The sequence below is a fragment of the Festucalex cinctus genome, chromosome 1 (genome assembly GCF_051991245.1).
Source record: "Festucalex cinctus isolate MCC-2025b chromosome 1, RoL_Fcin_1.0, whole genome shotgun sequence".
Taxonomy (NCBI): Eukaryota; Metazoa; Chordata; class Actinopteri; order Syngnathiformes; family Syngnathidae; genus Festucalex; species Festucalex cinctus.
The window spans coordinates 25,018,546-25,042,640 of record NC_135411.1 but is presented as its reverse complement, the minus strand read 5'-3'; the positions used below and the strand labels follow the sequence as shown (position 1 = coordinate 25,042,640).

Below are 24,095 nucleotides of genomic sequence, written 5' to 3'. Positions count from 1 at the left end.
TTTTTTCCCCCCCAATTATTTTTTTTTTTTGCAATCCAGTATAAGCAGCGCCGAAAATGTTATTAAGTACCTCCAATGAGCGCTGAGTCTGTCCGCATGGCATTGACTAAGGGCTGGCCAGAACCTGACGGGTCTACAGCAAGAGGAAGGACGACAGAAGAGGAGGAAGAGAAAGAAGAAAAGGAGAACAAGAGGAAAAGTTAGGGCAAAGCAGAATGTGACATAACGCAGATGTCTGATGCGGCACAAAGCGACCAGGCGGAAAATAAACAGATTAATTAGACAGATCACAGTGACGCAGGCGGAACACTCAGCGCAGCGGAAATACTTAAGTGATATCTTATCATCTGTCCATCCATTCAAACCTTCTTCTACTCTATTTGCATCCCTCTAAAGCCAAGCAAAATCTGTCAGATCCATGTCATGGACAGACAATACAAAAAATAAGAAAACAAACAAAACCAAATAATAACTAACTTACTAACTCACTCACAAATTGTGCTATGGTCTAAACATCTTGATGGAAAAACAATGAATCGAAAATGTTGTTAGCATTAGCATGATTAGCTGAAAAGTTGCTCACCTGACAGGTGCGGTGTGTTGTGCGCAGCGAACGGATTGGACGCGGCCGGCGAACCGCAGCTGGAGCGGCCCAGCGGCCCGCTGACGTCCACGTTTCCGCCATGTGGCCGCAGCAGCGCCTCCTTGAGGGGGCTGACGGAATTAAAGCGAACCACCGACAGACAGCCACTGAAGCCCAGCGAAGACAAGCGGACCAGATCCGGATCCACCTCGTTGGCCTCTGTGGGGAAGTTTTTCTTTATTTTTGACTTTTTTCTTGTATTCATATGACATACTTTTACTCCTATCCTTACAATTTCCCCCCCAAATTCTCATAACTTTTTCTCTTTTTTTTTTTCTTGTATTTTTCTTGAGCTTTTCGTATTTTATGGCAATTTCACTCCTGTATTATTAACACTTTCCACGTTTTCCAGAATTCTTGTGCCTTTTTTCCTCACATCTTCTGACTTATTCTCGTACTATTGCAACTTTTTTTTTCTCAACTATTACAATGTTTCTTATATTCTTGTGACTTTTTCCTCATGTTGTGAGTTCATATTCATATCGTATGACTTTTATGTCATAATATTGCAACTACTTCTTGCATTTTTGTGACTTTTCTCGCATTAATGAATTGGTTCTCATTCTTTTTAGTAATAAAAAAATATTGCAGTCTTACAATTTTTTTCTTCTACTCGTATGACTCTTCCCCTCATTCGTATTCTTGTGACTGTTCATATATTACTATGAAAATTATTGAGTTTTTTTTTTTTCACATTATGACTTTCCCCATAATATTTTTTTTGCATGATTGAAACTATTTCTTGCGTATTTATACTGTAAATATTTTCTTGAAAATTGACAACAGTTTCTTGTACTCATGAGTTTTTTCCTCCTATTCATATAACTTTTTAATGCTCTCATGATTTTTCTTCTGCTTGTTTAAAAGCTCTTATTGAGAGAAAAAGTGTATAGGCCCGTTTTACTCATTCTCGACAGAATATTTTGCGAGTGGTTGTCAGCGAGGGGTTCACTGTTCATCATCATGACTGTGCATGACTGACACATGTGGCCTAAAAGCTCCTCTCGGTCCAAACCCTCCATCATGTCGCCACCACCCACCGCGTTTGCGCCTCCATTTGTGGCGCTGACGGATGACGGGGTTGGCGGCAAGCGACAGAAAATCCACTTTCTCACGGCTTTTCCTCCAAGATGATTTGACGCCATCGCTGTTGGAAAGCACGCGTCGTGACGCCCTCTAACTTGTACGTGTTAGCATTCGACCTTAACAGGCCACTTTTTGACTGACGGGCTTTTTCTCCGGCTTGTTGCATATCCGAAGTGCACATCTGCACAGCCGCTGCATATTCTCACATTAAAATAATTGCATGCATTAGTGTTGCAATTTGGCAATTGAGTCTTTCCCATCTGTCTCGTGTACGTGATTCAGATTTGTAGCAATTGTACAAAATATTTAGGCTATGTCTTTCAAGGGCCCCTCAAAATGGCTGAAATTTGTCGAAATGAACAGGCACATTTTTTTGAGACTTTTTTTGTGGATCTGCTGCTATGGGAGTAGGACTGAATTAAAAAAAAAAATAGAATAGAAATTCAATAAAATAGAATTCCTTTTCAAGCCCCATATCGATTCATAAAACCATGAATCGATATAAATCCTTTTCCCGAAAATTTTTAAGAAATAGAATTTTAAAGGCAATTTTTTTTGCATCTTACTCCTTTCTTGAAATTTAATGTTCACATGAATTTAAAAGTATTTTCTTACATTTATGAAAGACCTGACTTATTGCACTTTAAGACAATTTAGAATATTTTATTTTTATTTATTTATTTTTTTATTTATTGTAATTATTTAATTTGAATTATGTAAATATTTTCATCTCATCCTTGCTGATGTCATGTTTGTAACACTTACTTAACTCATTCACTCCCAGCCATTTTCAGTGGAGCTCCAATCTGTTTTACTGGATTTTTGACTGATTTTGCAAGGCCCACAGAATATTGTGTTCTGTTGCTATAAAAACATGGATTGGAGAGATTGGAATCTCTTCTTTCATCAGGAAACAAAAGTAAATTTGTATCTGTTTCCCTTTTCAGATACAAGTCTGTTTCCGTTTTGCAGCATTTATCATTAGAATATAGCTAAAGTTTCATTATTCACAAACCTGTTTGAAAACGATGGGGAAAAGAGCTTGTTGCAACATAGCCTTGGTTGATCGCTTACGTGTACTCTGATGCCACCTGCTGGCCATTTTTTGTAATAACTACCATTGCTTTAAGCTACCTCTTCATGCCAGAAGCTGTATCAAAGCCTTCCGTTTGCTCTATCATAAAAACAAAAAACAAAAAAACAACACATGTTCAAATTTTAATTTGGATTTGAATATTTGTGGAGTCTTTATCTTGTCCTTGACATTTAACAAGAATTGATGTTCCATAATTAATCAATATCGGATTGAAGTGAAGTGAACAGAATCAAATCGTGAAAAATCGACATCAAATCAAACTGAACTCTTGTGAATCGAAATCAAATCGATTGAGGAAATTAGAGTCGATACCCAGCCCTATTTCGGGGCTGAATTTCCAACTCTGTTTTCTTGCGCTCACCTTGTACTTTGCCTAGCAACAGTGACCTGATGCCATTGAATTCGCCGTCAGACGTCAAGTTGAAGTCTTCTCTGGTACTTTGGTCAATCTGAATAAGAAAAACACAATGTGGCATGATGTTAACAGCATGGAGAGTGATTTTTTTTTTTTTTTAACAGTTAGCGACACAAGAACGACTTGTACCCTTCGCTATGTCCTTTAAGAGGTTGGTAATACCTCGCTCTCAGCAGTTGACCGTGGGAGTTGGAGAACGCGCCTCGGCAGGATTAGAAACATGAAAAGCATTCAATCAAGTGCGGCAAAGTTCTCCACTGGAGGTGATTTTAATGAGGGCCGAGGAAAAAAAAGGCAATTTTTCCCATCAAAACGTTAAACGTTTTAGCCATGTGACAGCAACGATTGTAAGAAACTTCACTGACGTTTGACGTTTTGCTCACATACAATTTCTGCCAGCAGGGGGGCGTTTACATTTCAATGAGTTCTGGCCATGTGGATTTGACTTCCTCTCTTATGGCTGGTAATCAAACTTAGCTGTCATTCTTCGCCAGCATGCTTAGTCAAATCCTTGACAATTTAACATTGGTCAGCTGTCTGTCATCTGTCATACGTGGCTCAAATTTGGCAGCAATCGGACACAATCCTTGACCGGTTTGCCTTTGAAAGACCGCTGTAAAAATGGCCACTCCAAACCTAAATGGCTTTGTTTTGTTTTTTAAGACATGCCTTTTGCTTAAATGATCCCTAAAATGGCCACTTGAAATAACAAAAATTGCTGACTTCCTGCTGTGACTTTCTTGTCATGGCTACTTTAGACGTTTATGTGGGTCTATCTTGACAAATATGCCTACCAAATATGTTACCTAATGTACACATCGCTCCGCAACTCTATTTAGCATTCTTCTTTAACATGATAGCGTTTGTCAAGTAAAAAAACGAACATCTCCAGCTCATCTTTTCTGGAATCCCAGGCTAAACCGTTGCCAAGTGAACCGTGTCTGCAGTATATCTCGTCAGACAGACGGTGAACCTTTAACTCGGGGCGACCCTGGGCAGCCCGGAACAGACTCCCCCTGCTCGGAAGACCGACGTCGTTTGTCGGGCTAAAGCCTTAAATCCTGTCAGAAATCTTTTAAGTTCTTTCTTCAAACAGATGAGCCAGCCAGACGGCTCGTCAGTTGGTCGGCCCCTGGAGCTCCTTTCATGTCAAGCAAGCGATTCAAGTGATTCCTAGAAAAAAGATGCACTGAACGGAAGAAATAACCGACATAAATTGCAAGCTTTAGCCAATCTTTTGCTCTTACTCATATCATCACGTCTTGTGATAAGCACTGTCTGATCGTTTTAAAGTTTGCATAAGCATTTGGAGCAATTATGTTCGGAACGATGCTAATGCTAACGCAAACTTCTGGGCTGGGGCTGGTACAACTACATACACACCACTATATAGAGATACAGGGTTGTCGTATAATAATAATAATAATAATAATAATAATAATAATAATAATAACTCCGGTCTCCTCCCACATTCCAAAGACATGCATGGCAGGTTAATTGGCCGCTCCGAATTGTCCCTTGGTGTGAGTGTGGATGGTTGTTCGTCTCTGTGTGCCCTGCGATTGGTTGGCAACCAGTCCAGGGTGTCCCCCGCCTACTGCCCAGAGCTAGCTGAGATAGGCGCCAGCAGCCCCCGCGACCCTTGTGAGGAATAAGCGGTCAAGAAAATGGATGGATGGATGGATGGATAATAATAATAATAATAATAATAAATTCAATTTGTAACGCACTTTTCATCAGCATAATCTCAAAGTGTTACAGAAAATAAAATAAAATAACATAAAAAGAAAATGTCGTATAAGCTTTGTCTTATCATTTTAAAGTTGGAACATTGATTTACAGTTTTAGCGACAAGGCTAACCCCGGGTTTTCACTGGATGCGGTTGCGGTGCGGTTGCGGTGCGGTGCGTCTTGACTGCGTGCTCCGGACGGGTCAATTTTTTTGTCAATCCACACCGGCTCCGCACAGCTGCGGTCCGGCAGCTCCGTCGCCGCCCACTTCCCAACGTGTCTCGCGGGACCGCGCGCGCGCGATCATGTGGCATTTCACAACGACAAACATACAGAAAGTCTGTGCTCAACAGAGAAGCAGAAAGAGAGGTGGACTTCTTTTGATTTAACCTTTTCTTCTTCTTCTGCTATGAGATTCCATGCAGCATCCTTTTTTTGGTTGTCCTTGTAAAGTATATTAATAACGAGAGTCGGGTCAGTGCGGGTCCACTCTTTATTTCTGTCTTCCGCGTCCGGCTGCCGCTCAGTACGGCAAGCGAGACGGGCACAACAAGCAATCGCGAACATCAAACTCACAATACATTACAGTCCTTATAAAAATGATGTGCCGTCTCATATATTATTTTGTGGTTTTCCACCTCCAATATAAACCTCTCCTCGTCCATGTTCGCTGGTGTCTAAACCGTGAATGAGCACATGGCCCGGCGACGCCCACGTCACGTTTTGCTGAAAAACTTGCGAAATAGGAGCTGGCGAGTGTTTTATTCTGAAAGGTAACCGGAAATTTATTTTGAAACTGCGTCGGTCTTCCTGTCCCGCTCGATGTGTTTTGTGCTAGCTTGCCATTTGCCGGAGGCCTACCGCTGCGGCGTCCGGCAAAAATAGAAAATAGGCTATCCTTGCGGAAGGCTTGCGGCACGCCGCAGGCCTTCCGCAGTCGACACGCAACGCACCCGCAAGCGGTGTAAACTGCACCATTCAAATGAATGGAATCTAATTGCTTGCGTCGCCGGACCGCACCGCAACCGCACCGCAACCGCATCCGGTGAAAACCCGGGGTAATGCTAACTCAACATGAGAGGTGTGCAGGCTGGCCCACTGGAATGTTCATATTATCAGGAGTCGTGAGATATTTGTTAAATTAATTTGGATCCCCCCCCCCCCCCACCCCCCCACCCCCCCCCACTATAATTGGTGTAAAATACAGTTATTGGATTAAAAATAATAATAATAATAATAATAATAATAATAATAAAAGACTCAAATTAACAATTTTACCTATACATTTAAAGTAATAAAAAAAAAATGTAAATACAAATTACAATAAATAGAAACATAACTATAATCACATAATTATAAGTAAGACTGTCAAAAATTAGATGAAATTATTTCATTAAAATGAAAAAATTACATACTGTAAATTTAAATATTATTTTTTTTACAACTAATAAAATACAAATCTTAATAAAAATAGTAAACTAAACGAGCTATACATTTCTTACTTTGGTAAATCAAATTTGAATAAAATTACATTATTAATTTTCATTATTAAAATAATAATTTAAATATTTTAAATTTACATTTTATTTTTTTCAAATCTAGCGTCGAAAAAAAACGGTTCATCTCTCTGTTTTAATTTTGCAACAACACTACTGCTAATACAACAAGAGAGGTGTCTAGGCTGGTGCACTAATGGCAACGACTCTTTTGTCCTGAAACAATCTAGCATAGCATCCGCCCAATAGTGGCAGCTGTTTTTTATTTATTGCTGCTTTAAATACATATGATTGATGTCGCAGGAGACATGATTGGAAAGACGTTAATGTAGCGAGAGAAGGTCACCTTGATTTTCATCTTCTGACAATTAGGCGGCGAGATGACTTTATACATCATCGAGTGCCAAGAAGATGATGAATATTTCATCAGATGCTCTTCACATGTTCCTGATGCAACTTTGTCATCTCCATGAGGGCTGGTCGTCATTTCTGTATGTCGTAACTCTACAAAAATGGTATCGACTAAGCGAATTACGATGAAATGAGACTTGGATGTTCATAAAGCTAAGTTTGCCAACTTGGCAGTAAAGCAGCGAGATGTTTGCATCTTCAAAGGATGTTCAGGTAAACTGTGTTTTTTGTGTTTTTTTATTTTTTATTTACACAGTTGCTTTGATGTGAGAGCAAAATGGCTGTTTCAAACTCAAATGGCTGGATTCCATTTTAGTTTCAGGCAAAGATTCTTGAGACTTTCTCTTTGATGATACCCCACCAGGTTTTATATCAATCAGTGAAACTGCTGTCCGTGGCTAATTGTTTTTAAACTAATGGACTACTGAGTGAATTTTGGGGAGTCGAATAATGTTTGTATGCTGTTTTGTTTTGCGTTACCTGCAGAGAGACGGCGTCCATCAATCTGCTGACGAGCACAGAATGCAGACGACCGTCGGCCAAACCCTTGAGTTGGCTCCTCAGCACTTCGGCTTCCTTGCTGCCGTGGAGCCTGTAGCGCACTTCCAGCTTATCTGCACGCACACACATAATTTCAACCTTTTCTCATTTCTTATCTTGCCCGAGAAATCCCTTATTATTATGACAAAAGTTGCATCTTTCGTCCGAGTGCGGAATCTCAATGAGGAGCTTTGCGTATTAAAGAGGATTAGAGCTCATTGCCTATCAATAACAGTAATTAATTTAGCTAATATTACACCGGCATTAAGAGGAGACGTTCGGAGGTCTTTGAGGCAGCGCAGGGATAAAACACATTGTCCTTCACATGGACTATTTAGAGCCGCTTTCAAATGTGCTAATTAATCCCGTAAAGAACAGCGCTGGGCTGGGAGGTTATTTTTATAACGGCAAATGGATGAAACAATACACCACCCAAAGAACCCCGCCAAGATTTTAATAGCCTATTTAGTATGCGACGTTAGCATTTAGAGCTATTTTAGTAGCACTTGATTGGACTCCGCTCTAAAAAAGACAGACTGGAATAGCACCCGGTTGAGTGAAGACCTCCGCCAAGGTTGAAACGTGAGCAATTTGTTTGGGATCATCAAACGAGTCGTTGCTTCAAAACAAAATTGCAGACCTGCTGTATGTTTTCAGGGAAGGATTCTTGAGACTTCTTTGTGGGTCTATTTATGATAGATACCGTATGTCTACCAAATTTCAAGTATAAGCAGAACTGGCTTCAGGCGCTGATTTCCTTATTTTGGGGAGCCTCTAAAATAAAACCGATCCTGTCCACCAATCTCATCTCCTGCCGCAGAGGTCTGAAGAAGTCCGCCATTGTCCTCTTCTGCTGTGAGATGACTAATACGATTTCCATTTTAATCTGCGAGAACTGCTTCATGCGCAGTTAAAACAACCCGTGCGCTTTGTTTCACTTGCATTGTTCAACGTTTTACAATAGAACAAGATAAGAACATTGAAGGTGTTGGTTAATGGAAAAAAAATCTGGAATTCAAAACTGGGATCACAGGTCAGGCGTTTTAAGAATGGAGATCAGTGACTGGCCAGAAAATTGTGATCAGTGCACGCTTATAAATGACTCATAATTTAACTCAACTTTCTAGGATATATGTGACAAAAAGCTAGGATTTAGACAAAATCCCGAACATTTTGCTGCTTCAAACAAACATGGCAGACTTCCGTTTCATTTTCTGGCTTGGCTTCTTCACACGTTTTTTTTTTTTTTTTTTTTTTTTTTTGGGGGGGGGGTCTACTCTCCAAAAACCTTTTTGTATGACTGAAAATTTGTTCTGAATCTCCCCAAAATTTTTGGATCTCTAAAAATATTTTTTAAATGACTGAAAAATCTCTGAAAAAGCTTTAAAATAAAAATAACTGATAAGAAAAGACACAAAAATTAAAAGTATAACTTTACAGTGTTTCACCCACAAATTTTCAGAGGTTCAAAACGGTCACAAGCCGAATTTCAAAAAAGGCATTTTGGCATTGTTCTCCCTGGGCATTGATTTGTTTCCCATTTTATGTAAATTTTTAAAACTTGTAACTTGAAGGTTGAAAGACCGAAAATGTTTTCCAATGTTATTTTGAAACTGCAATTCAAAGTCCCATTGAATTACACAACAGCGACACTCACAGGACCATGGAAGAACACGGCCAATACTCGTAACTTCGTACTTGAAACTTGAAGGCACGTGGTGGTGGTGGTGTGGTGGCAGGGGGTGGGGCCACAGGGCGGCCAGCTTGCTCCTCCCAACTCACGGGCAGACTACTTCATCAACTATACGATATACGTACAGATGAGACAATATACAGCTTGTCGGCAGGAAGTATAAAGCCGGGCTGGGCTGGAGTGGGGAGGTTTGTGCCGTCAGTCATTGGCCACAAAGTGCAGCTCAGCAAACAGAAAAGATGATTGGACTGAAGTACACTTACGAGGATTCGCGGAGTTTTGGCAGTGTTCTTCCGCCCCCCACACCATCAGGTAGTTCTTCCATGGTCCTGTGAGTGTCGCTGTTGTGTCATTGAATGGTAAAATCCATCAATCCATTTTCTTGACCGCTTATTCCTCACAAGGGTCGCGGGGGGTGCTGGCGCCTATCTCAGCTGGCTCTGGGCAGTAGGCGGGGGACACCCTGGACTGGTTGCCAACCAATCGCAGGGCACACAGAGACAAACAACCATCCACACTCACAAGCACACCTAGGGACGATTCGGAGCACCCAATTAACCTGCCATGCATGTCTTTGGCATGTGGGAGGAGACCGGAGTACCCGGAGAAGACCCACGCGGGCACGGGGTGAACATGCAAACTCCACCCAGGAAGGTCCGAGCCTGGACTCGAACCGGAGACCTCAGAACTGGGAAGCGGACGTGCTAACCACTCGACTACTGTGCCGCCCTGAATGGTGAAATTTGTGGGTGAAACACTGTAATATTAAATTAGAAACAAATTGTTGACTTTTTGAATGATTTAATATGCTTTTTGGAGATTAGAACCCATATTTTTCAAAATTTTGAGAATGGTCAGAGTTTACAGGTTTCAAAAATGGGAAACAAATCAATGCCCAGGGAGAACAATGCCAAAATGCATTTTTTGAAACTTGGCTTGTGACCGTTTTGAACCTCTGAAAATTTGTGGGTGAAACACTGTAAAGTCATACTTTTAAATATGTGTCTCTTTTCTTATCAGTTATTTTTATTTTAAAGCTTTTTTCAGTCATTCTTTTTGGGAATTCAAAACAAATTTTCAGTCATACAAAAATGTTTTCGTAGATTCAAACCCTTATTACGAGTTTTTTTCGCGTATTGGCAGGATTCTGATTCCATAATACTCCACCCACAGACAATGCCGAAAACTAATACTTATTTTTACAGTTCGGCAAAAGTCATCTCTCTAGTAAACCAGCTTATAATCATCAATAATGGAAGCCCCACGTTATCCTGTTAGCTTCTGTTGCTAATGGCGCTACTGTGCTCAGTACCACAGAATACAAAAGAGGAGGCGTTTAGCGTCAATCTTGATGTGGCCATACAACACAGATGACAAAAGTTACGTGAGAGTTTGATTGTGACCTTCCGTTGCAAAGCGCTGGTCATGTCTCACTAATGACACCAGTGGACTTTCCCTCCTCCCAGCCCGAGCTAAAAAGCTAATAACGGGCGCAGCTGGAGCGATTAAAAAGGCAACGGAGGCTGACAGGATGACTGCGGCCGGAGGAGGAAGCGACTGACAGAGCTTGATAGGATTGCCAAAGAGTGGAGGAAGAAACGGGAAGGGGGTCAACATCAGGTGAAGACGATGCGCTTGGTCAACAAGATAAGGCAGGATGCGGTGAAGATGAGCGGCTGAGAGGAAAATGGGGAAAGATGAGGATTTGAGGTGTATTTTTATTTCGTTTTTGAAAATCATCAAGCTTTGATGCCATGCTCAACCACATTACACAGCAAAGGCAAACAAAGCTTTGAAATTCAGCATCACCCATTTGTCTAGCTAACTTCCTAGTCGTTAGTCTGTTTAAATACAAGCACTGGAATGTGCCCAAAATGGCTGTTTCAAACAATATTGGCTTTCTTCCCATTCAATTTGAAGCATGAGACTTTTTTTTTTTTGCTTCCTGTTATGATAGACATATGCACCCAATTATGTGCTGATCGGAGAAACAGGTGTCAGGGGATGTTTTTTTTTTTTTCCCTAGCTTTCCAGGTGGTGCAGCTGAGTGTGAAATGGCTGCTTTAAACCAAAATGGATGTCATCTTCACTTTCATGCATGGGTTCTTAAGATTTTTCCATGCATGCTGTCATGAAAAATTCTACCAAGTTTTGTGTTTATCTGTGAAACTGTGACGGAGGCCCTTTTTTTTTTTTTTTTTTAAACTTTACACAGGGTGCTATATAATACAAAATGGTTTGAACAAAAATGGCAAAATTCCTGTTCAATTTCAGGCATGGCGTGCTTGAACCTTGAACAGTTTTTATGACCACCAAATTTTGTTATTATCGGTGACATTTCTAACTGGATCTGATTTTTTCTTATTACCTTCTAGGGCAGTGGTTTCTAACCTTTTTTTCAGTGATGTACCCCTTGTGAATTTTTTTTTTTCCACCCAAGTACCCCTAAATCAGCGCAAATCATTACTGATTGAAGGGGGGAAAAAACTAAAAAAAAATGTCTGATTTATTATTAAACTTTGGAACTCTATTTGTATTTATGTGATCCCTTTAACTATTTGTAAATAAAAAGATATTACAAAAAAAAAAAGAATAAATAAATGATTTAATTATAAATAAAGATTTGTGCACTTACAGATTATAACCATAAATTGACATCTTTGGGATCCTAGTAAAACTCTGTTCTCAAAAAGAAACAATTAACTGAATTTTAAATAAAGTTTTCATAGTGATTGACAGGTGATTGTAGTGTGGCATATGACAAGTTGGGTCAAACCATTCTGGTATCGGGGGAAATGCTGGGTTTATAGGGCACTGAAATTCAATTGCCTACTGAATATAAATAATAACTAAACAAATGTTCCTCACCATACTTGTTGATGAGCAGCGCCAGGTACTCGCGCTGGTACGACGACACGTAGAGCAGCAGCGCAGGACTCTGGTTGGTTCGGAAGCTCAGCGACACGTTCTCCGCTCTCAGGCTCACGTCAGACAAGATGGAGGATGGCGATGGTAGCTTTGCACTGATGTTGCCGCCGCTCCGCTCAGAGGCGTCCATGTAGAAAGCGTAGCGGACGGATGTTGTCGGCTTGAAGACTGCCGACATATCTGGAGAGAGCATGCAGGTTTGGTGTCGCCCGTCTGAGTAGTATCGATGGTTTCAAAACAAAATGGCTGACTAGCTGTACTATCTGACTAGCTTTTTTGTGGGTCTACTTATGATAGACGTTCCCACCGAATTTCAGCTTGCTAAGTGAAAGTAAATTCAGTGTCAGAATAAAAAAAAATTAAAAAAATAAAAATCCCAATCTGACATAATACAACCCACTACGACTCGGACGCTCACCAGCATGACAGAAGACGCCGTCATAAGCCGACTGGTTGCAGTCGCAGCGGAAGCCGTTGTTCCTCTCCACGCAGCGGCCGTGGTTGCGGCACAGCGCTCCGTAGCTGTCGCAATGTCCCGGACAGCCGGGCCGGACGCCGGGCGTGATGCGCGCCCTTTCCTCCAGGTCCAGGGTGGCGCCGTTGAGCTGCAAAGAGCGGATGCAACCACGGAAACCCTTCTGGCGGGATGCCGTCCCCCCTACATGTGCATATTATCATTATTATTAGATCATTTTGACAAATGTTTATAATTTCTCTCTTTTGGGATTTCTGTAGGATTTATGCTCGTATTTCATCCTACTTTATTGTCTTATTTTAACCTTTGCAATTTTGGGAGTATTTACGTCAGCCTTGCTATAATATCTGCAACTTTTGTGAGATTTACTGTATTGTATGTATATATTTTTAATGTACCCAGGTTTGGGTATTTCAAAATTTCGAATTTCAAAATTTGACTTTCAAAATTTTGAGGGAGATTTACAGCATGCTTATTTTATCCTGTGCAAATTCGTATATATATATATATATATATATATATATATATATATATATATATATATATATATATATACACACACAACGATTAATCCTGATATGAATTTATAAATCGATTTTTGTAATTTTTTTAACTTAAATTTAGAAAAGTAAACTTGTACACTATAAGATTTGTATGAAGATGTATTATTTATTTAAGTGAAACGTCAGTCTTATAACTTATTTAACAAACAGGTTGTAATTGGTTTCAAGTTTGAACAGCACTGAAATAAAAATATTAAGGCTTAATGTTCCATTAATATAACATTCTTCCATGCTTAAGGTATGAATCCCAACCCTAAGTAAGATGTTGTGTTTAAAAATCGATTTAATCGAATTTTAATCGATCTGTTGAATCGATTCGAGAATTGCGTGCTGTAATATCGCGATATATTGCCGAATCTATTTTTAAACATCCCTAATATATATATATATATATATATATATATATATATATATATATATATATATATTTTTTTTTTTTACGGTAGTTTTACTCCAACCTGCACAGCTGTACTGTTGGGAGATTTACGGTAGTCTTATGTCAACCTGTGCAAGTTTTAGAATATTTACAATCGTCTTATTCGAACCATTTACTTTTAACTCTTTAACTGGTGCAACTTGAGGATGAGTCATTTCATTTTATTCTAGCCTGCGTAACATTAGGGGAATATACGATAGGAAATACATCAATCCTATTGCACCAAAACGGTTCCCACTCTCTCATATAATCTTTGGGATCAAGGGTGACGGTGAATAACGATGCTTCATATCCTCTCCGGAAAACAAATCCACCGGAGTGCTCAGGTAAACACGTTTAGCACATTACTGGCTAAAATCAATATTTCCTGCCGCTTCCTGATGCAATCTGCTCACTTGTTGTTTGTTGGCTTGTTGACGGACATGAAGTGACGTCCGTGCTGAGATTTGCACAACAATAAAACCCTCACCGATGGATTTAGCTCTCTGAAGATGGACAAACAGCGTCAGCGTTGAAGCGGTGATAAACAGACCGGTCGGTGGCTGTATTGATGAAGTTTTGTCGTTGCTCGTTAATGGCTAATTACATGACGGACTGATTAATGACCTCCACCCCCTGTGGTTCAGGTGGTTCAATTAACGATTATTTTAAGAGCCTCACAAGAATAAATCACATTGGGAAGTTTATTAGCGAGTCGTGCTGACTGGAGCATTTTTCTTATTTGTTCTGTGGTTAGGGAGATAATGAAGCTAAGCTAACCAACTCAGGGGCTCAAATTTAATGCCCGGTTTCCACTTCGGAGTTCAGTTCTGTACAGCACAGTACACATATTCAGGCGTTTCCAGTGCAAAGGGTATATTAATATTTTACAGTCGCACAAAGACGTGGTCAGGAGCTAATAAAGCTAAGATAATGAACATACACATTAAACATTAACGACTCACTTCCACCTCGGGGTTCGGCTTTGGATGAGACATATCTTCATGGCAAAGGATTACACAAATACTTGAGTTACACGCAACTGAGTGTTTGATCGAGCCTACATTTGTTCAGACAGAAAGAAGCTAACAAACATTCGCACACAAAACTGTTTTCGCCTAAGTTTTCAGCAATTTGATAGGCTCACCGATGAAGAGCTGGCTGTTGAGCTGCAGGTGAACGTGTCCGTCGGCGGGCGCCTGGCGGGTGGCGGCGGGCATGGCGTCCAATCGCAGAGACGCCTCCTTCACGTTACGTTCCACGCGAATCCGATGCCAGCGCTCGTCATTCAGTGGGGTGTTCGAATCCACGCCAACTTCCAGAGGACCGTTGCCCACGTCGAAGGAGAACAGAACCCGGGTGGGAGCTGGCGGGGGGCACAACATAGAGATCATTATGTTTATTTTGGAAACAAATCACAATTTGGGTCTTCAATAAAAAAGTTTTTTTTTTTTTTTTTTTTTTTGTTAAACTTATTAAGAGTCACATAATTTGACTTGTCTTTGGTGAAAATAATGTGTTTTCGGAAACGTTGAAAACTTACTGCCTTCAATGTTTATCAAGAAGTCTGTTAGCTTAGTCATTAAGAAAAAAAAAATCAAAGTGCATCAGGTTAATCAAAGATGCTAAAATGTATTTCACGTTTATGAAAAAATATGTTCGTAAAAGAACCCAAAACTATTCGTGAAAATATGTACATTGAGTTCACCTAAGACTAAATGCTATGTCAAGTCTGACAAAGTGATAAAAAAAAAAAAACGGTTAATAGGAATAGAATACTTCAAACTGTCTTTTATAACCATAACATACTTGTTTTCATAAGTATCGAAGACAATTTCATGATTAACTCATTCACGACCAGCCATTTTAGAAATTTTCAAAATGTTCAGTACCCATGCAATATCACGTTCAATAATTATATATAAACCGAATCTACCAAATAACAGAATAGACTCCCTACTTTTTGCCTCGTCCCGTTCTTTTGTAATTGACAGTAGAAAAATGTAGGTTTGCCAAAATACAGCCATTTCTCCCATGGACTCTGAAACTGTTTATTTCATATAAAATGGGGCAATGATGTCATCTACTGGTGGTTGGGAATCAGTAAAGTTGTTTCCAAGTTTGACATTTACAGTGCAGTATAATCAAATTCTCCCCATCTATCCCCGCTCTAAAAAATACAATTGACAAGTGTACTTGTCAAAGGCAGTGAATGAGTTAACAACCTTAACATACTGTACGCATTGTAAACTCATTTCTGCTACTGTCATGTTTCGCTTTTGGGGGGTTGAGTTTTGGTTTAGTTTTGAGTGTTTATGTTGTCTGTTGTCCAGTTTTATCTCCCCTAGTCTCGTCATAGTGAACCTTGTCCACCCCTCCCCCGTATGTGTTGCTAATTAGTGCCCTCTGCCTGCTGTGTTTCCCAGGTGTGTCTTGTTAGTGTCTCGTTAGTGTTGTATTTAGTGAGTGGTGTTTGTTCACGCGTCGTGGTGGCATTGTCTTGTCTTGTTCTGTTGAGGTGTGCTGTGCTAGTAGTGTTTACGTGTAGTCAAGTTTCTCTGTTTAGTCAAGTTCCTCCACGTTCAACGCAAGTCTCCACGTTCAACTCAAGTCTGTCCACGTCAACTCGTCTGTCCACGTCAACTCGTCTGTCCACGTCAACCCAAGTCTGTCCACGTCAACCCAAGTCTTTCCACGTCAACCCAAGTCTGTCCACGTCAACTCAAGTCTGTCCACGTCAACTCAAGTCTGTCCTGCCAAGTCTCTCCATGTCACGCCAAGTCTGTCCACATTCAGTCCAGTCATGGCAACCAGTCCGCTCACATCCGATCCGGTCTTCTACTTGGTGTTAGTCAATAAAGTTATTCTCATTCCTGTTTGTCTCCCGGCCATGTTGCTCCGCCTTTGGGTCCATCTCCCCTCATCCACTCGCTCCACACACCTTCTTCATGACAGCTACATTAACGAAAACTGATTTTTTAAAAATAATTTCATCTTTACTGCGATTGGCTGGCAACCAGTTCAGAGTGTACCCCGCCTACTGCCCGAAGCCAGCTGGGATAGGCTCCAGCACCCCCGCGATCCTTGTGAGGAGTAAGCGGCCAAGAAAATGGATGGATGGAATTTCACCTTTATTCCACCTTATGTACATGGCTTTGCAAACTTTACCAGCACCTTGAGCAGTGGTGTCCAAACTACGGCCTGGGGGCCATTTGTGGCCCGCCATCCATTTTTTAGTGGCCCGCAACATGTGCTAAAAATGGCATTTGACCCAGTTCAAATAAAAAAAACAAAACTGTTTGGAGATGGTCAAAGTAATAAGGGAGGGTTTTGAAAAACAGGTGCTATTAAAGTGTATTTTAGTTAACTAAAACTAATGGAAAAACTAAAATTCAAAGCAACAATTTTGTTAACAAAATACAATAAAAACGAAGATGCTCTTTAAGAATGGAAAACTAACTGAAACTACATTTTAAGTTTACAAAACTAATTAAAATAAAACTAACTATAATTATAGGAAAAATGTCCTTCGTTTTAGTCTTTGGTAATTAATTTAATATATGAACCTTTGGGGATTATTTTAAATGTGATTTTTTTAGTACATTTATTTTGATATAAACCAAAATAATGATGTTGAGCCCATAGTGTTTTTTAAATATTGCACACAAGTAATACAGATTACAAAAAACCTAAAACTAATACTGAAACTAACTAAACTAAAACTAAGCATTTATTAAGTAACTAAAACTAATAAAAACTAACAACCACCCTAAAAACTAATTATAACAAACTAAATAAAATAAAAAAACAGAACTCAAAACAAAAAAAACAAAAATGAAAAAATCCAAAACTTTAATATCCCTACTGCCATATTACAAATAAATTGGTTTATATACTGTAGCATTTTTCTAAATATGCAAAAGCACAAACAAATTATTTGTACAATTTTTAGGACTAAACACAATTTCTCTTCATAACATTATGTGGCCCTTGCGTCCTCCTGATTTTCTGTATGTGGCCCTCAAATGAAAAAGTTTAGACAACCCTGACCTAGACTCGACTACGAACACAAAGCGTCTGAGCCAAAAAAAGCTAATCTCTCTCCGGTGTTTGTGTCTCCTATTACTACGGAGTCCCTCAGGGCTCACTCCTAGGGCTACTTCAATTTTGTTGCTGACACTCGACTCCATTTCTGCGAGCGTCGAGGCTGGTATCTGTGCAGCAGTCCGAGCCTCGGGGGCTTGAGAAGAAGAAGAAGAAGCTATTCCGTATTGTGTGACCACTTTCATTTACGCTGTTGATATAATTGCCTCAGGCCCGTTATGGATCGCCGCGTGCCGGAGTGCCGCCGGAGCGTGTCGGCCTCCTGAAAGATTTAGCAGAGTGCTGGCCAAGCAGAACGCCGGCGGCAGGCGGGAGGAGGAGATGAAACAATATTCCGACTCCCTCCGTTTCTCGGGAGCCTGGCGACAGAGTTACCCCGCGATGGGAGCAGAGCGGCAGTATTCCGAGCTGGAACCTGGTGATTTCCCCAGAGCGTCCCTGCATTAGCTGCTGTTTTTGTCCCCTTCGATTCCCACGCCGACCGTGGCGGAACCACAAACCAAAGTGGGCCGACTCGTCAAAGTTTCACGTCGTAAACAACCGGCTCATTCTCATGCAAACTAAATCACATCGGAATGACACCCAGAAGTCCCTTTCACAAGGCTCGTCACTGTCTTTTTCCCGTCTTGTCGTTCTGTACATGGTATGGTGGACTAAAGCAGATTTGGAGGTATAGTACACTGTAAAAATGAATGAGGAGAATAGTACTTCAGTTCCAAAAAATCGTCAATCGTCAATCGTGGTGTATTGAGGTACAAGCTTGAGTTGTTCCGTGACCACACATGTAACTCAAATCACTCTTAAATCATCCCTTTGACATGAATGGTAATGACAATACAGTCATTAGAATTATTATAACTGCATTGACAAAAAAAAAACATTTTTTTTTTTTTTTTTTACAAGGGCTGGGTCGATTCGATTTTGATTCACAAGAGTTCAGTTCGATTTCACAATGTTTTTCACCAATTCAATTCAATATTGATTAATTATGGAATCCAATCAATTCTTCTTAAATATCAAGGACATGATAAAAACTCCACAAACATTAAATTCCAAATTCAATTTTGCAGAGGCAGTAAATGATTTAATTTAGGTAACACGTGTTATAATTATTTAAGTGTTACAGTCACTGACATCAGCAAGGATGAGATGAAAATATTTTCATAATTCTAATTCCATAATACTTTTAAATTCACGTTAATAGTAAATTTCAACAAAAGAGTAAGATTAAAAAAAAAAAAAAAAAGGCTTTTAAAATGATATTTTCTTATGAATTTATGTGAAAAAGAGATAGTAAGGCTCGCAAAGAAAAATCGATTCAAAATCAATTATTTATTTTTTTTAAACCCAGTCCAAATTTCTTGAATAAGCAAGGGGATATACTGCCATTCGGCATTTTTCACCCAAAAAATATAAAAAAAAAAAAATATTTTTCTTTAAAAAAAAAAAAAAAAAAAAAAAAAAATCACAAATATGCAGGAGTCCGCTGTAATCAATTCCAAACCCCCCGCCCCCGCCCACACACGATAAATTCATGCAGTGAGGTTTGTATAATACAGTTTTGTAGACACAAATGAATAAAGCGTTTCACAGCTAAAAGAAGTGACTCAACAAATGCTGTATTATTAGTCATTTTTCGCAGGGGACATTATGTGTTATCATTACACTCGCAATTTGAAGCCAAAGTTGTGTTGTTATTCTAAAAAGACAACATGCATTTCACTTTGTTTGATGTTTAGCTGAACTGTAAACTTTGATTGGAAGTGGCATTAAACGGCTTGAAGAATCTTTTCTGAACAATCTGCCATACTGCTTGTTGGAAAGTGGTGGAAAATTTATATGAAGTATTTTTCCTGTCTCGATATTCTGCGTGAAAGGTACAGGTAAACAGGAGTAAAGCAGTTTTGGGTGCTATATCGAGGCGTAACCCAGGCGGGTCAGTGAATGTGAAAGGCAGGCGCAGAAGACAGAAAGTGGTTTTGAAGTGTAACACCTGACACTCAATTATCCCATAATGGGATTCTGTATCAGCTGTGTGAACGACACAGGTAAATCCTGCCACGGGCCTAATGAGGCACTTTTGCAGGATCACAGCCTGAAACAAGCTAAAAACAACAGTCGGCTAATTGAATAGTCTATTAATACATATCACGGCATACTAAGCAACCTCCGGGGCGCAAACTCACAGCTCAGCTCGATGCGAATGAAGTCCCTGATGCCCAGATTTTCCAGGAAGACGCCGGAGGGAGCGCCGGTCTTGAACAGGAAGGAGATGTCGGCGCTCAGCTCGCCGTGGAACGTCGGGAAGTGGAGGTAGGACGTCTCTGTGGCGAAGAAGGCAGCGTTCCAGAAATTCTCTGAGGACACAAAATGATTTCAATCATGAATTGATGCATTTTTAATGATTCGAGGCTGGATTTGTACACTGATTGAAGTGGCACAATTGGGAAAAAGAAAAAATATATATACATGGACTTATTTTCTGACGCTTTGATTGAGAGTACTTTCTTGATTCTACAATTCAGACTCTTTGATCCGGTCTCTTCAATATGGATTTTTGCATTCAGACGTTTGCATAAACGATCTTGTTTGTCTGACTTGTCTATGGCAATTCTCCAATTTTGACTCTTCTTTCCCCGACTATTCTTTTCCAGACTGTTCTTCTTTGACACTTCGGTTCAAACTTCTTGTTAGACTTTGACTCTGATGCTTTTTTTTAATTGTCTTCCCCCATCCGACTCTTTGAATCAGACTCTTTGATGCAAGTCTTCTTTGTTGACTCTTTGATTCAGACCTTTCTTTGCTCACTTATCTTCTACGACACTTTGATACTTATTTTTGCTTTCAGGACTCTTCTTGACTCTTTCTGTCTGACACTTGAATTAGGATTTTTTTTTTTCAGCCAACGAGTTTTCAGACTAATTTCTTATGTAACTCTTCTTCTCTGACTTTTTGATGAAGATGAATCTTTGCAGACTCTTTGACTCTGACCCTTCTTTTCAGATTCCTTATCAATTTGGACTCTTCAATTCTGACTCTTTGATTCTCTTGGTTCCATTATTATTATTATTTCAAATTTTCAGACTTTTCAACTCTTTCATTCAGAATCTTGAATCAGGACTCTTCTTTAGAGACTCCCTTCATAATTAATCTTTTCCTACTCCTCTTCTGACTCTCCTCATCCAGACACTTCATCTCTGACTAATTTTGGACACTTTTGAACCGGACTGTTCTTTCCAGACTATTTTTTCAGGCTCCTTTCCTGATTCAGCTTTTCCACATGTTCTTTTCCGACTCTTCTTATTCAGAATCTTTTCCCAGTTCATCTCTTCTGACTCATCTCTCTAAACTCCAAACATTAAATAAGATATATTAGTGATGTTTTAGACATCAACTGTGGTCTAACTGTGCACTTAAAGCTGCTCTATGTAGGAAATTGAATTTCGACTCGCTACTGCCATGTGTGGCCAAAAAAAGAAATCGCACACTCCCGCCTTCACACGCACACTCGTACAAGCACAGATTTATTTCTGAGGACTCAACACAGTGGCTGCAATGTCATAACCAATTAGCTATGTTTACAGAAGTCAGAAAAGTTTTATACAATTATTGTTTGAGAAACTGTAGGTCTGCAATATACTTGACATGGGACAATTCATTGTAGTGGTATGCCGTAGCTACAAGAGTCTGTCATCACCGAGCAAAAAAAGGCAACATTTAGCCTGAATGGAATGTCTTTTCTTCATAACATCATACTTTTCAATTTCATCCATTTTTGGCTTTTCTGTCACGCTAAATGTCGCCGTCCACTTCACTTTCATCCTCGGTTACGACTGAAAAGTGGGCAAGCTTGAGGCAACTGCTATTTGAAAACAACACAACACATTTCTTTCTAAATGCCACTATCATCACTTCTTACCTTTGGAGTAGAAAGAAAGACATTTGTGCATCACTTTTCAAGCCTAAGTTAGATCTCATCTCTCTCCACCGCTCAAATGTGAAATCAATCTTTACTCTAGTTCTTACCCGGTGTCGGTCACTTTCAAGTTTCAATATTTTTGTGGCACTTGTCATGGTTTTTCTTTTTCTTTTTTAAGCCTTCTGTGGAGTAACTGTGGATGTCTTGGACATGCTAGATGTCGATCTTTTCTGAGCAAATGTAGAATCCATTACAGCAAAATACTCACTCCTGATCGCGACTCTGTGAGATAATCAGCTAGCATGAGAACGTTAGCGTGACGTCACAACCGCAGAAAGAGGGCGGGAAAATTGAACCTAAATCTAGTCTGAAAACTATTGGCCGGAGCAGGCCCAAACTTTGCTTCCGAGATCCACATACAAAAAATTAGAAAGATGCAAGGGCCATTGTTGTTTTTACTGTAAATTATTTATTAAACACGGTAAAATCAATGAAACAATTATACATTGTTGATATAATGTAGTTAATTATTTATTATTTTTAACGGTCATACGTCAAGTTCAGGATTTATTTTGTTTAGGTTTTGGGGTGATCTCAGTTGCCACTATATTGCACAACAGCTGAATCCTAACTCAACATTCTAAACCACAACAAGGACAATCTGTAGTAAACTGACTATACACATTAATGTCAGAACCATTAATGTGATATTTTCACAAATCAGTCCTTGACACTAAGCAGCAAGTGGATGAAACCATTGCTTGTTTCTGAAACTGAATTATCTTGCTCTCCACCGTCGTACAAACAGAAATCCAGTTACGATTTTAGCTGCAAATTTATGTCTTGTCTTTGCATAGCTAGAAAAGTTAAATCCACCCTCTTAAAAAAAATAGCATTGTGGCCATGTCAAAAATTATTTTTAATATATATGCTGCCCAAAAATGTATGGTGGGCTGCAAATGGCCCCCGGGTCGTACTTTGGGAGACCACTGGGCCAGATGCTTGCAGATGCGAGCACCCGTTGTGAATAGTTGCGGTGTTAATCTGCTAATTAGAAGATGTATGAGTCATAATGGTCAAATTTAAAAAGGCTCTTGAGAATGTGTTCTTGGACAAAATCCTACATAGAGCAGCTTTAAAATGTAAAATAAATAAATCTAAATTGGGCATGAAATCAGAAATGGATTGATTATTGGACTTGCACTATAAATCCAGCCTAAAATATCAGATTCATATGCATAATGTATGTGGGATTCAAACCCGTGGCCTTTTTGTCACAGTCCAACTGCTCAACCACTTATGCGCAATCATCCCCATGTGACTCTATTTAACTAGTGTATGAATATTTCTGCACGGTTTTCCATTGTATGCATGACTTATTAATTTCCATAGGCAACTGGACTTACTGTCGCCATGGCAACGCAGTGGCCCCACCCTGTAAGCGGCCTCCGACGCAGGCCGCCACACATCGCCCAGTACCAGGGACCGCACAGGGAGGCTCTCCTTGTGGATCAGCAAACCCGAGTCCACAGCCCTGCAGGAAGGAAAATACAGTATGATTATTACATTTGCTGCTTTATTATTTATAGTTATCATGTCATGCATGTCTGTGCAAATTCAATCCAGGACCAAAAGGTAGCACCTTGTATAAAATATAGAAACATTGAGCCACTAGAAATCGACATTTGAGCTGAGAAATGACAGGAAAATATAAAGCGCAAGTACTAACAGTGTGAATAAAAAATAGGAGGTTGCAAAGAGCAAATGCATAAAACGCAACATGTACGGCCTCATCATAAAACATTTATGTTCGGTTAGCTGAAGACTGTAAAATGTCTTACATTGTCGAGGAAAACCCTGAAAACGGAATCTTGGGTTTGTGCAAAATATTTGCAAAAACAGTCTTCAATGTTTATGGAAAAGCTTTTGTTAGGATTTTGAAGGTTCTTCATGTGTTGTTATTTACAAAAACAAAAAAATCTGAATAGCTCAGTTAAAGATCCAAAAAGTGTTCAATGTGTTTACATTTATGGCTATGTTATATACATTTCTAATATAGCACATTTACACATGATCACACTAGTTACCATAATGTCTAATAGGGGTGTGAATTGCCTAGTACCTGATGATTCGATTCGTATCACGATTCACAGGTCACGATTCGATTCGATACCGATTAATCCCGATACGAATTTATAAGTCGATTGTTGCGATTTTTTTCATTCAAATTTAGAAAATACTAATCAGTAAGCTTGTAGAGTGTAAGATTTATATGAAAATGTATTATTTATTTATCTGAAATTTCAGTCTTATAGAGGTTGTAATCTGTTTCATGTTTGAACAGCATTAAAATAAAATATTAAGGCTTAATGTTCCGTTCATATAACATTCTTCCATGCCCAAGGTGTGAATCCTAACCCGAAGTCAGACGTTTTGTTGAATATTTTTCCATTAAAAATGGAAGTTTCACAACACACAAAAAATAAAAAATAAATAAATAAAAAAGGCAATGATGATAAGACGTTGAATCGGTAAGACTACCGAATGAACAATTCTGAGCTCTTTAAAAAAAAAAAAAAA

At 39.5% G+C, this 24,095-nt stretch overlaps 1 protein-coding gene across 3 annotated transcripts in view; it reads right to left on the bottom strand.

Annotated features, from left to right (window-relative positions):
- Positions 1-24,095, bottom strand: part of LOC144021123 (contactin-associated protein-like 4) — a 96,289-nt gene that overhangs the window by 4,723 nt on the left and 67,471 nt on the right. For all 3 annotated transcript variants that reach the window (XM_077525167.1, XM_077525168.1, XM_077525174.1), the window contains 9 exons: positions 22,922-23,049; positions 19,783-19,953; positions 14,640-14,858; positions 12,458-12,697; positions 11,980-12,219; positions 7,359-7,492; positions 3,187-3,274; positions 584-802; positions 71-133 (listed from right to left, as the gene is read on the bottom strand). In XM_077525167.1, the coding sequence (XP_077381293.1) occupies positions 71-133; positions 584-802; positions 3,187-3,274; positions 7,359-7,492; positions 11,980-12,219; positions 12,458-12,697; positions 14,640-14,858; positions 19,783-19,953; positions 22,922-23,049 (1,502 nt within the window). The remainder of the gene's footprint in view (positions 1-70; positions 134-583; positions 803-3,186; positions 3,275-7,358; positions 7,493-11,979; positions 12,220-12,457; positions 12,698-14,639; positions 14,859-19,782; positions 19,954-22,921; positions 23,050-24,095) is intronic.